The following is a 16,313-nucleotide window of genomic DNA, read 5'->3' as shown; positions in this document are numbered from 1 at the left end:
GCGCTCTGATTTGTGACTGGACTGCATGTTTAAGATCAGATGCAGCTAAATGTAGTTACATGTCATCAGCATAGAGATGACAGGATGAATGTCCTGAAGGAGTGGGTGGTCAACCGTATCAAAAGCAATATAGGGGTCTAGAAGAATCAGAATGGAGCTGTTTCCTTGAGATTTGGCAATGTGGATGCTATTAGCTATTTTGTTGAGTGCGATTCAGTTGAGTATGCTGTGCGGAAGCCTGATTGGAGAGTATCAAGTAGAGTTTGGAAGTTGAGTATGATGCGTAAAGAAAAAAGTGTGTAGCAGGGTCTCACTCTGCAGTTCCCTTGGCCCCCGGATTCCCCGTGTACCTCCGATCCAGCGGGGGAACCCTGGCGCGTGTAGGGAGTGCATGATGCCATTGGTGCAGCGAGCGGGTCGCCGGAGCCCCGAGAAGGCTTAGAGTGCAGGGCACCGCCATCTTTAGGCTTGCGCATGTGCAGAACAACCCCAGGTTGGGACGGCCAGTAGAGGGAAGTGCACGCATGCGCAGAGTAGGCAGTCAGTGAATGGAAGGGCTCAACGGAGAACTACAAATGAATGCACTGGGCATGTCACATAGATGCAATTAAGCCAATAGGCCTGAGAGGATTCCCTGCTCAGGATATTGATACTTTTCGCACGCTAAAGACCACGCCAGTCGGAGCTGGGACAAGGAAGGGGTAGGTTGTGTGTGTAGGGGTCTGTGGCTCCTGCACTAGGCCAGATACCCCCTGTTAGTCCCCAGCTAGGCCCCAACTCCCCTCAGCTTGTGGTTGCTGCAGGGACAGGCCCATAGATAGGGACACTGCCCTTGTAGTACCAGTGTGAGGGACACAGACAGGACACTGCTGTATCCTGTTCTCAGGTGGTCTGGGACTAGACACCTGCTACCACAGAGACTCTTAAAGGTGGTACCATCCAGCGGGACCCACCCAACGTAGAGGCTGATGCTTCGTGGGTTACGGCAATGGATCCGTGGATCCCATCATCATCAATTACAGCATCAGCGCACCAGGGTGTGGACACACCCGGCAGGTACCCAACAAAGTGCACAACTCAATCTTACACATTACTGGGCAGCGCTGTACCATACCTTGTGGACACTGGGTTGGTTGGATGCCCAAGGGCCCCTAGGTACTTTGGGAGGTACGCCCGTGCGAGGCCTGGTGGGTAGGCTGTACTTTATTAGTGCCATATAGTAAACTGTTATGCTTTCCACGTGTTTATTCTTTATTGTCCTGAGAGAAATAGATGTGAGCCGGCTTCAGAAATTTCAAGGCGACAAATTTTCCCACTTTTCGGGACCAAGTTGTCAGAATAGAATGTAGCAGTCGCAGCTGGGATTGCAAGCCGAAAAGAGTACCGGGACGTTTGGTGCTATCTCCCGGTCAAGGGATTTCGGTGTGTCTCCTGAGCGGATACAGTGGTGGCGACAGGAACTTCGTGCCGATTTGAGTTCCAGGACACTTCGGGCAACGTTTTATGTATTGTAGAAGCTAGGAAAGTCTAGTTTTATCCCCCAGTAAGTGTCTTTAAATAATAATAATAATAGCATGTTCTTGTATAGCGCTGCTAGTCTTACGTAGTGCTTTACAGAGACATTTTGAAGGCACAGGTCCCGTGGAGCTTACAGCTATTTTTTGGTGCCTGAGGCACATGGAGATAAAGTGACTTGCCCACGGTCACAAGGAGCTGACACCAGGAATTGAACCAGGTTCCCCTGCTTCAAACTCTCAGTGCCAGTCAGTGTCTTTACTCCCTGAGCCGCTCCTTCTCTTTATCTTGTATTTTGTATTTTGTAATCCACTGTGTGTACATCTGTTTCAATGGAATAAATGACAAATTGTTTTACTATTTGGTTTTGCTCAGTGATATGATCCTGGTATAAAGGTATAAATGCCTGGTCTCCTGTGACACCGACACCCTATAACGGGGGAAGCAGGGGGTCCCCGAACCTGAAATCAACGCGGTTCTGCTCCGGAGACCCCCTGCTCACATACATTTGTATTAAAATTGTTATTAAAACCCTGAGATCACTGGCAAGATATGCTCTGGCCAGATCGCAGTAGGTAGACGAATGAGGCCTTTTGAGAGAGGCGAATATCACATCGCTGCTCCTCGCCAGTTTTGAGCATTTAGCTATCGCCGGTCTTCAGAGTCTTCCTGAATACCGTGATAACTACGCAGGAAAAACTGGCGGCGTAACAAGTCCAGTGAGTTGGTTTATGAAGGCTACTAGCATAGGCCCCTCAGTCTCTTACCTGCTCCCAGGGTGTTCATAGTGGCGGAAGCTGCTCTCAGAGAACAAGGGATTGTGGTTGTATTGTGTCTTGATAATTGGCATGTAAGGACTCCATCAGAACACCTTCTGAACGACATTTAAGAAAAGGTACTGCAGATTGTCTCCCTCCGAAAACATGCTATTTTGGGGGGTTTAGTTCAACGCATTAAAACCATTATGCCCCTACCAATAAAAAAAGCAAAGAATCTGTTGACAAGAAAAAGTATTAAGAACTGCACAGGTGATTTCAGTCTGTCAAGCAATTACATTTGTAGGCCTAATGTCACCTTCAAAAAAGGGAGGGCCTTGGGCTCGATTACACGAGGTCTCTCAAAACAGCTCTTTAATAGTAAGGGACAAATGTAAATTTTCTGTAGACACAGAATTCACTGTGTGAGGATCAAACAGAACTTCTCTAAGCTGGTGGCAACTACAGCACCATCTTCTAAAAGGCAGTCCTTCAGCTCCTGAATTGACAGTGGTTATTACACACAGAACTGCCTTTGAGGTGGGAGGAGGGGGAGCACCGAGTCTGGTAGCGGAGGGCCCACCCTCACGTACGAACACAGAAGTTGTCCCAGACTGTCAGGCCCATCGCTGCAGGCACTATACACAAAGAGGTAGATTTTATTCCAGTGGCAGGAGCTAGGTGGACCTGATAGATCACAGTCAGGAGTGCAGGGTCAGGTAGACACGTTTCAGGAAAGGCAGGCATGGGTTCGAGCAGGCGGCAAGCAGGTAGGGTGGTCAGGCAAACTCGGATTAATGCAGGCATGTAACTAGTAGCAGGAAACGAAAGAGAGATGAAACAGTAATCTAGCAAACTTGTTGACTCAGCCAATAACAGGAGGAAAAGCCTGTCCTTGAATAGGATGCAGGGGGATGTGTCATTGAGAGCTGATCTGGATCAGGTAAATGAAACAGCAGCAGGAGCTCAAAGGCACTATGAGGCAGCAGAACTATCCAGGTACTGATTTCGCTTGTTGCCAGAGCTGCTACCCTGAGCAGCAGAGGTCGCAGGTTCACGTCCGGCCAGGCTTAACAGTACCCCCCTCCTCACAGGGCGACTTCCAGGTGCCCCAGGACCTCTCCTCAGCAAGAATTATTCTGACAAGTAAAGTATTGTTTGGCAGATCTTGTTGCATAGGATAAGGTCAGAACCTATAGATAGACAGGGAAGCCCACAAATGTTGGGAGATATTTTAAGAAGGAAAGGGGTGTGGATAACTTATGACATACAGCTGTTCTAAAGAAGGGCCAGTGTGATGGTGAAGGGGTATCCAGGCCATAAATAAAGGTATTATGCCCGGTTGGTGTGACTGTAACTTTGTGACAGGCTATAATAATACACCAAATAACTGGGTTGAACTGAACGAGGCTTAGATATAATAAAGTATATTTATTCCTTAAATAGGTGAACACAGCAATATAGTACAGTAACAGGCAAGAAGGTAACACTTACTTGGGGTTGGGGGATGAGAAGTATCAGATAGCAATTCTCCAGCAATCAGGTAACAATCAAGATGGTATTTGAAGACAATGGACATAGGGTTGACCACAGTTTATATATCTTTGTAACCCTATTCTTAACATTGCGTACAGGCTATTGGATAACAATTACCTGTATCCAATCTTTAACGTGGGAACACAGTTTAACCCATGCCCCCCAGCTAGTTAGCCCATGCGCACTGGGACTCTGAGGGTCTCATTTCTGTAGCCCCACATTTACATCAGGGATGCCGGCCAGTCTGCCAAATGGAATATCTGGCAGGATCTCCTTTGTTTGTAAGTGTATGATGTGACACTCACAAACCACTCCAGTTTGACGTTTCTCCGCCCTCAGGTAAACAGTGAGGGTGGCAAAACCTTTTGAACAGTACTTAGTCTCTAGACATTGGGTTGCCCCTCTGACCATCTGCTTCCCTTTGTGTAAAGGAATCTTCGCGGGTTTTTATCCCCGCCTTGGAATACAATATTAAAGGTGAAACATAAACATATTAAAATATCCGGTTCTGTGGGGTCCAGCGGGTCCAAACTGCCCAGTTTTCAATGCCGGAACTGGGACACCATATGGTCCAAGTTTCAGCCTGCTGCGTCCTTCAGAACCGGAGATACACAAATACTACTTAAACCGTTTCCTATTTTAATACAAAATTCTCCGCTGTAAATTAAATCACGGTTTTTCACTAAATCCCCATTGAAAACAACGGGCTCCGCCGCCATAGATTTTCAATGGTAAACCGCCGCCATTGGCGGCTATGGGAATCTGCCGACATAGACTTTCAACGGGGCATCGCCCCCGTTGAAGCCTATGGGGTTTCTCCGCCATAGCCGGTCAATGGGAACCAGCCACCATTGAAGTCTATGGGAAAAACTCCCGAAGCTTTAATGTGGTCCATACTCTGTCGGGTTGGTCAGAGAGGGTCAAGGATGGTTCTGCAGCCATGCCGGAGCAGTGACTACAGGTACCCCAAACCCTGGCCCTCTGAACCCTCCAGAACCGGAGATATGGGCTTATGATATGTAGCGTTTCTGACTTAGGGCCTCATGCAGTAAGCGTCGATTAAGTGAAATCGGCAAGTTTACCGATTAGTCATGTTAATGGCGATTTTTCCTCTCCGTATGCAGTAAGTGCCGAATACATTCAAAATCAACCCGAAAACAAATCCGCCCACTCTCACGATGATTATCCGATCACACACAGGTGTATCGGCGTGCGTGGCGGGGTGCTGATAGGTTGCCCAATCACAAATCTTGCTGAATCAGGCGAAACAAGCATGTATTGGATTGCGCGCCATATTTAAAGGCAACGTGTACTGCTAATCATTCTCTGTGTTGTTGGGAGTGAGAGAGAGAGAGAGACGCACAGAGCTGGCTGATTGAACATTTGCATATTGACGGAGAGACTTGTTGTGTATTGGGTGAGCTTTGTCCATTGTTGTTTTGTTTACATCTTTGTCTTGTTTTATATGTGGAAGTGTTTCGTGTGATTGGCTGTACATTAGTTGTCTGTTTTTTGTGAGTGCTGGAAGTATGCCCGCAAAGCGTGGGAAGAGTGATGCTGGTGGGAGTGGGAGTGCTACTCGTGCGAGTACACGTCGGAGTGAACGTACTGTTCAGGGGAGTGATGTTGCTGGTGCACCGAGTGGTGTTGCTGGGAGTGGGAGTGCTGGTGCTGGGAGTGGGAGTGCTGTTGCTGGGAGTGGGAGTGCTGTTGCTGGGAGTGCTGTTGCTGTGAGTGGGAGTGCTGTTGCTGTGAGTGGGAGTGCTGTTGCTGTGAGTGGGAGTGCTGTTGCTGTGAGTGGGAGTGCTGTTGCTGGGAGTGGGAGTGTTGTTGCTGGGAGTGGGAGTGCTGTTGCTGGGATTGGGAGTGCTGGTGCTAGGAGTGGGAGTGCTGGTGCTAGGAGTGGGAGTGCTGGTGCTGTGAGTGCTGCTGGTGGCGCAGTTGCTGATGGGGTGTCTGGTGGTGGCGTGCTTGCTGGTGGGCAGCTTTTGGAGGCTCTTCCATTGGAAGAAGGAGAGTCCAGTCAGCACCAGCCAAGCTCTGACCCTAAACCTGCTCGGAAGAAACGTGTGGAGAAGCCACGTAATCCTCGCTTCAATGACCAGGAAAATACAGCTCTTGTCACTGGCATTCTGGAGCACTATGACAGTATATATGGACATTTACTAGGTAAGTGTACCTTTACATTTATTATTCAAATACATGTGATCCTAGGTCATCTGAGTTTTGTTCATATGCAAATATGGGTTCAGAATATCTTTCTATGTTAATTAGTCTGGAAACACAGCTTTTTATCATGCCTTACAAGGACAACTAAACACAGGCGGTCAATTTGCCATAACTGCATACAATATGAATGCAACCTTGCTTACATGTATAGGTTTAGTAGTGAATGCTCATGTGCTTCACATATTACACATAAAACAGCATGTTTGCTATCTCTTGGAACAGCTAGCAGTGTAGGAAACTGGTGCTTCTATTATTAATCATTTACCTCATATATTTTATATGTTTTTCAAGGGCGGACAAGTTCAGCAAGCAGAAAAGAAATGTGGGACACAATAGTCATTGGTGTCAATGCGTGTGGGAATCATGTGAGGGACAAGCGGAATTGTCACAAGAGATTTGATGATATTAGGTCCAAATTGAAAAAGAAAATACAACACCAACGCGTGCATGCTACTGGCACTGGAGGTGGGCCGACACCACTACGTCTCATATTAAGTCCATTGGAGGAGCTGCTTCGGGCAAAATTACTTCCCGTCATCGTGGAAGGCTTACCTGGTGACCGTGATATAGGAATTTACCCCTCACAATTTCCACCAGGTGAGAAATATTACTGTACTAGGCGTGTCGTTGCTTACAGTTATTTTGCATAGTTACACTGCTTTTTATACTGTCTTCACAATATAAGCATACCTGCATCTATATATGTATATGTCTGATTCTGTATATATATATATCTCAAAATAGACATATATGTTGTAGTCCTACTAAAAGCAGTAACTAATATAGCACGTGCCATTGCGTGCTCATTTACATGTGAATTCCCAAAATGCATTGCTGCAGTGGAAGCAATTGATGGTGGGCGAAGATGGGGAACAACAGGGTAGTACACATGTGTAACACATGTTAATGAGAAATTATTACTAGCTACAGGTACAGAACAGAAATATGTATAATATTATTGTGTATTTTATTTATTTTACTCCGACAAACATGACATTACTGCCTATTTTAAGCATGCATCAAATATATTGCATGCAACGGCCTACAAACATCACTTGCACTAACACATCTATAGTTGTTTATGAAAAGGTCCATTTTTTCTTTAAGTCATATACAGACAGCATAATGAGGCACACGTATCATATTTTATGTCATTGTTTTCATAACTTAAAAACTGCACACGACTATTTAGCTCATCTACCATTGTGTTAAAGCAGCTGCAATTAATATCTCATCACAGCATACAATTCAACAGAGGGGGTGGGGTTCAGCACACACACTAATTGCAGCCTCATTTTAGGGTCAACTTAGTTCACACCATTTTCACCTGTTTCAAGTAATTGAAAGGTGTGGCTGATTAGGCTTTTTGGGGAAGGGAATACCGTTCTTACAACCTGACTAGCACAACTGAAGTTAATCACACTCATTTGAAAGCTTAACTTTAGCTACTAAATGCCCCAACAACTCATTACTTATCAAAGCGTACGTCACACATTAGTTCACTCATATCTATAGTTGAACTACTACTATCAACGACACATTATCACACACTGCATGTGTTGTCTTGTTTAGTCACAGCCACATTCATGTGTGCCACATCTTATATTAATGTACCACACATATCCTCTACCAAAAACAACACTTTTTGCAATATGACCACCTTCATGATAACCATTCTGAATGGTCATCTCATGATAGTTATGTACATTATGATACTGATATCACTACACAACATATGATTTTTATGTACAAATTTTATCTATTTATCCTCACGCATTACTGCAGGAACATAGTATGTTTTATGTTAGGGAACTCAAAAGTTCTAAGTACACAGGCATGTACATTGTTATTACAACTATTTATGTTCACTTTCACACACACATTTTGGGTTAAGGAAATGATGCTGTTAGGTACTCATAAATACAGAACATACAATAACTGTTTGTTCAATATTTACACATGTAAATGTAAAACTTATGTTATCTTACTATATATAATTGAAAGCATTGTATGTTTGCCTGCCTGGATGTCCGGTGTCCCTAGGGGAAATCTCATTGGTCCCTTGGGCCGCCCGCCCCCGCACACCTCTCATTGGCCTGAGGCGGAGTGACGGGCCAAAGGGGACGGACGGGGACACACACACACACAGACACACACACACAGACACACACACACAGACACACACAGACACACACACACAGACACACACACACACACAGACACACACACACACACACACACTCTCTCCCCCGTCAGTTGGACCGCAGCTCACCTTCCACACCCCCCCCCCCTCCTCTCCCGGTGCCCCTCACTCTCTCCCCCCTCCCCACCTCACCCAAATCCCCACGCTCCGCAACATCCCCAGCCGCACCATCACCCTCACCGTGCGCCGCGGAGGAAGCGCGGCCCTCCTGCTCAGCTGCAAACTACAGGCTCCTCCCCCCTCGCGGCGCGGCCCGGGCCTCCTGCTCTCCCCCTCACGTGCGCCGCGCCGCTCCCGGAGAGGGGAAGTGCGGCCCGGGCCTCCTGCTCTCCTCCTCACGTGCGCCGCTCCCGGAGAGGGGAAGCGCGGCCCGGGTCTCCTGCTCTCCCCCTCACGTGTGCCGCTACCGGAGAGGGGAAGCGCGGCCCGGGTCTCCTGCTCTCCCCCTCACGTGCGCCGCTACCGGAGAGGGGAAGCGCGGCCCGGGACTCCCCCTCACGTGCGCCGCTACCGGAGAGGGGAAGCGCGGCCCGGGACTCCCCCTCACGTGCGCCGCTACCGGAGAGGGGAAGCGCAGCCCGGGCCTCCTGCTCTCCCCCTCATGTGCGCCGGCTCCCAGACGGAGGGGAAGCGCGGCCCGGGCCTCCTGCCACTCTTGCCCCCCGGGGTCAAGGTAAGTCACCCACCGTCTCCCACCCACGCACTGTCACCCAGTCACCCACCCACACACTCACCCACCCAGTCACCCACACACCCACCCACCCACTCAGTCACCCACCCACTCACTTAGTCACCCAAAAACTCACTTAGTCACTCAGTCACCCACCCACTCACTTAGTCACCCACCCACCCAGTCACCCACACAACCACCCAGTCACCCACACAACCACCCAGTCACTTTCACCCAGTCACCCACTTTCACCCAGTCACCCACCCACCCACTCAGTCACCCACCCACTCAGTCACCCACCCACTCAGTCACCCACCCACTCAGTCAGTCACCCACCCATTCAGTCAGTCAGTCACCCACTCACCCACCCATTCAGTCACCCACTCACCCACCCAGTCAGTCACCCAGTCAGTCACCCACTCACCCACCCAGTCAGTCTCCCACTCACCCACCCAGTCAGTCTCCCACTCACCCACCCAGTCAGTCTCCCACTCACCCACCCAGTCAGTCTCACACTCACCCACCCAGTCAGTCTCCCACTCACCCACCCAGTCAGTCTCACACTCACCCACCCAGTCAGTCTCCCACTCACCCACCCAGTCAGTCTCCCACTCACCCACCCAGTCAGTCTCCCACTCACCCACCCAGTCAGTCACCCACCCAGTCAGTCTCCCACCCAGTCAGTCTACCACCCAGTCAGTCTCCCACCCAGTCAGTCTCCCACCCAGTCAGTCTACCACCCAGTCAGTCTCCCACTCACCCACCCAGTCTCCCACTCACCCACCCAGTCTCCCACTCACCCACCCATTCAGTTTCCCACTCACCCACCCATTCACTTTCCCACTCACCCACCCATTCAGTTTCCCACTCACCCACCCATTCAGTTTCCCACTCACCCACCCATTCAGTTTCCCACTCACCCACCCATTCAGTTTCCCACTCACCCACCCATTCAGTTTCCCACTCACCCACCCATTCAGTTTCCCACTCATCCACCCATTCAGTCTCCCACTCACTCACCCATTCAGTCTCCCAGTCACCCACCCATTCAGTCTCCCACTCACCCACCCATTCAGTCTCCCACTCACCCACCCAGTCTCACCCAAAACCACCCACCCAGTCACTGACCCCACCCACCCACTCACCGACCCCACCTACCCACTCACTGACCCACCCAGTCACCGAACCCAGTCACTGACCCACCCAGTCACCGACCCTGAAAAAGTCACCCAGTCACCGACCCACCCACCGACCCAAAGTCACCCACCCACCCACCGACCCAAAGTCACCCACCCACCCACCCACCGACCCAAAGTCACCCACCCACCGACCCAAAGTCACCCACCCACCCACCCACCAACCCAAAGTCACCCACCCACCGACCCAAGTCACCCACCCACCGACCCAACTCACCCACCCACCCAAAGTCACCCACCCACCGACCCAAAGTCAAACTGACCCAAAGTCACCCACCCACCCACCGACCCAAAGTCATACACCCACCCACCGACCCAAAGTCACCCACCCACCGACCCAAAGTCACCCACCGACCCAAAGTCACCCACCCACCGACCCAAAGTCAAACCGACCCAATGTCACCCACCCACCGACCCAAAGTCACCCACCCACCGACCCAAAGTCAAACCGACCCAAAGTCACCCACCCACCGACCCAAAGTCACCCACCCACCGACCCAAAGTCAAACCGACCCAAAGTCACCCACCCAGTCACCGACCCACTCAGTCACCAACCCACCCACCCACTCAAGTGTCACCCACCCACCCACACACTCAGTCAACTCACTCACCCACCTAGCTGTCAAGGGGGGGGGGAAGCCCAACCCTGTCGTACGCCCCCCCAAAATTACATCCCGGGCAACGCCGGGTCTCTCAGCTAGTTGTTATATATAGTTGCCCCTGAAGGACATGTGTCACCTGAGACTGAACAAGTGTCTTCACCTGGGTCAGCCAGCTCAACACACCTAGAAGGTGAGTGTATCAGTTGGTGGCCATATAATATGTGCTCTTCTATATGTTATGTTGTCATGTTCATTATTTGTTTTGCACATCTTCTTTAAATAGGATTACTTAGTGTCAGTGAAAATGAAGTGTAAGCCAACTTGTATTGTGTTAGTGATGTTAACTATCATGTAGGAGTTGTGAGTTTACAGCAAGTTTTCATTCACTCATATTTCATACTGAGTCCAAACATTATTCTTAAGTCAAGGTAGTTTTTAATGTGAGGTTATAAAACGTATGGAAACATGTTAGTTGTTACTTATGACACAGTACAATTACATAGTAACACAGCAGAGATTAACATGCCATTTAATAATGTGTACATTTATTTGTAGAACATGATGAAGAGGATTTTGATGATGATGATGATGATGATGATGATGATGCCGCCGCCGCCGCCATAGACACACAAATACAAGCAAGTGACCATGAAGAGGTTCCAATTGAAACTGTTTTACCGCCAAAACGTCCAGCAAATACCACATATGATGCAATTGTAGCTTCTGAGGGAAAAATTGTGGAAGCAGAAAATCGTCGCCATTCTGACCTGATGACAGTGCTGGAAAGGATGATTGCACTGCAGGAAGAAACAGTTTCACAATTGGCACATCTCCACAGAGTCTTCATTGAAGTGCCTAAACAGTTGCAAAAAATCAACACCTCATTCGAAGCATTAGTTGTTCAGCAAACACAAGCTAATTACTGGAGAATGACTAATGTACCACAATTCAACACCTCACAGCCAGGATCTGTTCATGCAGGTCAGTTTTCACCACATTCATCTGATATTCATTCACCAGGCCCAAATGTTACCGGTCAAGTAGCAGACATTGCTGTGCAGGTTCCTGATGACATCCTACCGCTGCCATCTGTACAAATTCAGCAGCAGACACCTACAAAGGAGGCGACAAAAACAAAACAAGACACACATGAAACAGACCAACCATCACTTGTGCAGTGTCTACCAACTTGCTCACATGTGTCAGTGGGCACAAGCCCTGTCCGTGAACAGTCACTACCCAAAAGCCCTGTAGGTGAGTCACTGCCCAAAAGCCCTGTAGGTGAATCGCTGCCCAAAAGCCCTGTAGGTGAATCGCTGCCCAAAAGCCCTGTAGGTGAATCGCTGCCCAAAAGCCCTGTAGGTGAATCACTGCCCAAAAGCCCTGTAGGTGAGTCACTGGCCACAAGCCCTGTAGGTGAGTCACTGGCCACAAGCCCCGTAGGTGAACAGTCACTGCCCAAAAGCCCTGTAGGTGAGTCACTGGCCACAAGCCCTGCCCGTGAAGTGCCAGAGGCCACTCAAAGTGGCTCTGTTGTGCCTAAAGTTGGTGGCAAAAGAAAAAGGAAAATTCAAGAGACAACAAGCAGGCCTGTTACTCGCTCGCAAAAGGAACAAAAAAAATAAATGTTATAATTCAGAAAATATGTCTTTGGCCTTGTTTTGTTGACTTCAGATTATCTAATTACTATTGTATGTATGCTGAAGACTGTGTTGTTTCCAAACTTTCAAGTATGTTCTTGTACACGTGAAGTTTTGGAAATGTTAACACTCCTAATTAATGAATAGTGTTATAAATATTTATGTTTTAATCGTCTGTTCAGTAATGGTCCACCAGGAGCCAGTTGCTAAGTTTAGAGAAGCTGCCATTGACTTTGCAGCAAAACATTGCATTTGGGTGTGTTAATTGATGTAATCATTGCATGTGCATATTATTTTCATGCAATTATAAAAGCAGCTATTTAACTGCAAACATCTTTCTTGTACGTGTACAGCAGGATTTTGTGTTAAATATTACTTACCTTTGGTGGCCATTGTAATGTTGTCCTTTAATCATTTATGTGATCTTGTTTCAAGAACATCTCTGAATTGATACTAATATATATGTAGTATGTATTGATATATGCACACACACACACACAGACACACAGTGTGTGTGTGTGTGTGTGTGTGTGTGTGTGTGTGTATATATAGTACTATCTAAACTGGTATAGATGTATTTACAAAAAACATACACTTCATGCTTCCTTGTGAAAACACACTATTTTAATAATACAGGCCTAATGTTTGACAACTATACTAAGTGTGAGCCTCTAACATTATTGGGTGCAAACAAATGTTTATTACTTAATTCACTCATGTTTATCACCATTTAAATAGGTTTCATACAAGGCCTACTTACTGCCATCAATATGTTGTGTGTACTCCTGCAATATAAAAAAAAAAAAAAAAAAAAAAATATATATATACACATATACATATATACACACACACACACACACACACTATACATATAGTACAATATACACTTTATATATATATATATATATTTTTATGAGAGAGATATATTTATATATATATAGATACACACGTATTTAAACTCATGCAGACAGGTAGTTAACCAGAATTTCAAATACACACAGAAATGTATGTGGGAAAAAAACATTTCATTTTGCAGGTGTGTGTATTTACTGATATGGCTGTCTAAGCACTATTTTCACACAGTGCTCTTTGTTATTTTTATAGAAAACTCAATGTTACTGAAATAAGTGTAGGAATGTTTTCACAAACGAGATAAAAAAATGATACATGTTTTTCCCACATTCGCCTATCACTAACCACAAAACTTAAACCAATTAAAAGGACACATCCAATTGGCATTTGAAATAAGGAGTAAAAGTAGTTACTTTTGTTGACCTTGAAAACGAGACACAGGAATTTGTTAGCCATTGAGCAGAATCATTTTGATGAGCAAAGAAGACAGAACTGCACACATCTTTTGTGCTACTCTGACATGGCTGATGAATTCGTTAACAATATGAATCCCCTCTTAGGGTATAAGTACATGGTTTCAGAAGCAATTTTAAACAGTCGCGGACACAAAGCAAGCACACGCCAAATCTATGATTTGATTCGAGCTAAATATCCTTATTACCAAGACCGTAGGCATGCGCGGAATTTTAATTCCTCAATAAGATTCACTTTATCAACTAATGACTTTTTTGAACGTGTGCAGGATAAGCTAGAACACACCTATGGTTTCTGGAAGATTGCAAAGGAAAAGCATTTTACCCTGAAAGAGGGCACATATATTGTTGTGAAAGGCATATTTATTCCTAATGCCAATAGCAATGGATCCGCTACTACTGTTCCGTGTGAATCGATACCTGCTGCAATATCTGCACCCTCCATTCCTGAAACCCACATTGTACAACAACAAAAGTACTATGATTATGTACCAAGCCTTTCAGCTGAAAATGCATTGGAATGGGAACCAGAAGAAATGAACCTACCTCCCGACCAATTGTTTGAAGAAAGCAGTGGCGATTCCTATGAGCGCTTCATGGAGGAGATGTGTGTCATACTGGATTCAGCGGGTGGGTCAAGCGTGGATGAAAATGCCTTGCATTTCTGGAGCGACCAGTTGCAGCCAGACGAAGAGTTAATTCTAGAAGAATGGTAAATATAACAACCGTTATGCGTTGACTGTGCGTTTAAATGTTTTTTTTTTTTTTTTTTTTTTTAACCACCATTTTCCCTTTCAATGCGTGGATACAGCGTAACATTGCAGACTGCATAACATGTAGCGATCACAAAGAAATTGTTTCCGAATACAATATAGTAGAACCTGAAAGAGTAGTACACATTGCTGACGGAATAAATATACGTACTTTCCTATCCCTTTAACCATATTAGCAACATTTTAACATAACTCTAACACATACCTGTTTTGTTATCATGCAACATTTAAAAGCGGGTCCACCACGTATGACGTGGGACCATTGTCATGGCCCAAGGCGTCCTTAAAAAGGATTACGGATGTAAGTCCCGCCCCCAAGCGACGTGCGCGCCTCAAAGCCTATTGGCTGTCATGTTTTGTTATAGTAACGGTAACTGCAGTGTGTCATGTGTGCGGCTCAGTGTTTGTAGGCGTCAACTGGGCGTTAGCTGAATGTTAATTGAGTGGGAGGAGTGTTAGCGTGCGTTTCACGCTGGTTTAACATGACGTCACACGTATTGCATTTGCGCATTGTGTTATCGGCCGTCCTTTCTGTCCAAACACGTCTGTTTAAAAAGAATACAGATGTACTCGTTTAGAACGAATGTAGTTTCGTATTCATTGTATTTGAAATAAAGATTTTATGTTTAATGGTATTTTCAAGATGTATTGAACGCACAACGTACGCTTTGTTTTGCGCATGCGCTAACAGTTAGTGCAGCCAAGCGTGAAGTGCGTGCGCACACTAAGATGTGCGCGCACATTTTTCAGTATACAGGCAACGTTCACATCATATACATAGTTATGCCTGCTACAAATTTAAAGAAACATTACATACTGATGTACACTTGTACTTCTAACATATAAGTGAGTGACGTGTGTATGTACACAATCATATAGAGCTGTGTAATGCGTTGTCACGGATACATATATAGTAAGGTGCCATATTTGACCATCATGTGTTTGCTGTATTTCAGAGATGTCGGGGAAGATACAATCGGATCAATGTATGATTTCAGAAGAGTCTACCTTTATATGAGATGATTGTGAGGAGGAGCCACCGACTACTATACTACATATGGAACTAATTTTATATTGCTTGCAGCGCTTATTAACAAACAATTAAAAATGTGATACCCTTATGCCTATATTGCATAAGCACTTAATTAACATAATGATGTTGCAAAATAGTGCCTCATGAATTTTTATTGAGTGTTCTTTAATGACTACTATCATTTTATGGCATGGTGTGTTTTATATATAACAACCATTCCCACTCTGCTAACACATTTGTGAATTATATTGTGTAATGGAACGTATGACTGTCGAAACTATGTAACAATAATAATAATAATAATAATAATAATTATAATATGAGCATGTTCATGTATAGCACTGCTAGTTGTACACAGCGCTTTACGGACACATTTTTCAGGCTGAGGTCCCTGGCCCGTGGAACTTACAATTTATTTTTTGCCGTCTGAGGCACAGGGAGATAAAGTGACTTGCCCAAGGTCACAAGGAGCCGACACCGGGAATTGAACCAGACTCCCCTGCTTCAAAATCTCAGTGCCAGTGTGTGTCTTTACTCACTGAGCCACTCCTTCTCCCAATGTAAAGGACACTTACAACCAACTAGCCATTTCTTGTTAAAAATCTCTTGTTACATGGGTATGTTGATAAAATGGTTTGGGACTGTAGCAAATAATGTTATTGGCCAGATGTTGTGGTCCCCTACAATGCATGATGTTCTGATTATGACATCAACATCATGTAATGAAGTACGTTTCTGTGTATATTTCATTAACCTAACTAACTATAGTTTACTGTGTTTATTAAACGTTCTAAAAATACATAGTATAGTCAATATGATGATATAAGCTACCATAA

General features: G+C 46.0%; 1 protein-coding gene across 1 annotated transcript; it reads left to right on the top strand.

Annotated features, from left to right (window-relative positions):
* The first annotated feature begins 3,217 nt into the window (after nucleotides 1-3,217).
* On the top strand, nucleotides 3,218-12,331 carry LOC142488170 (uncharacterized). Its single transcript, XM_075588542.1, has 3 exons — nucleotides 3,218-3,416; nucleotides 10,819-10,896; nucleotides 11,262-12,331. Exons 1-3 carry the CDS (start codon nucleotides 3,218-3,220, stop codon nucleotides 12,329-12,331), a joined length of 1,347 nt encoding a protein of 448 aa, XP_075444657.1.
* The last annotated feature ends 3,982 nt before the right edge of the window (nucleotides 12,332-16,313 follow it).

This window comes from Ascaphus truei, chromosome 2 (assembly GCF_040206685.1).
Source record: "Ascaphus truei isolate aAscTru1 chromosome 2, aAscTru1.hap1, whole genome shotgun sequence".
Classification (NCBI taxonomy): Eukaryota; Metazoa; Chordata; class Amphibia; order Anura; family Ascaphidae; genus Ascaphus; species Ascaphus truei.
Note: the sequence above shows the minus strand (reverse complement) of the source record. Positions and strands in the feature narration are given on the sequence as shown.

Coding starts and splice junctions, on each gene's coding strand:
- LOC142488170 (XM_075588542.1), top strand. CDS start 3,218: ATGAAACAGCAGCAGGAGCTCAAAGGCACTATGAGGCAGCAGAACTAT. Junction 3,417..10,818: donor AGCAAGAATTATTCTGACAA/GTAAAGTATTGT, acceptor TGTTATATATAG/TTGCCCCTGAAGGACATGTG. Junction 10,897..11,261: donor CAGCTCAACACACCTAGAAG/GTGAGTGTATCA, acceptor ATTTATTTGTAG/AACATGATGAAGAGGATTTT.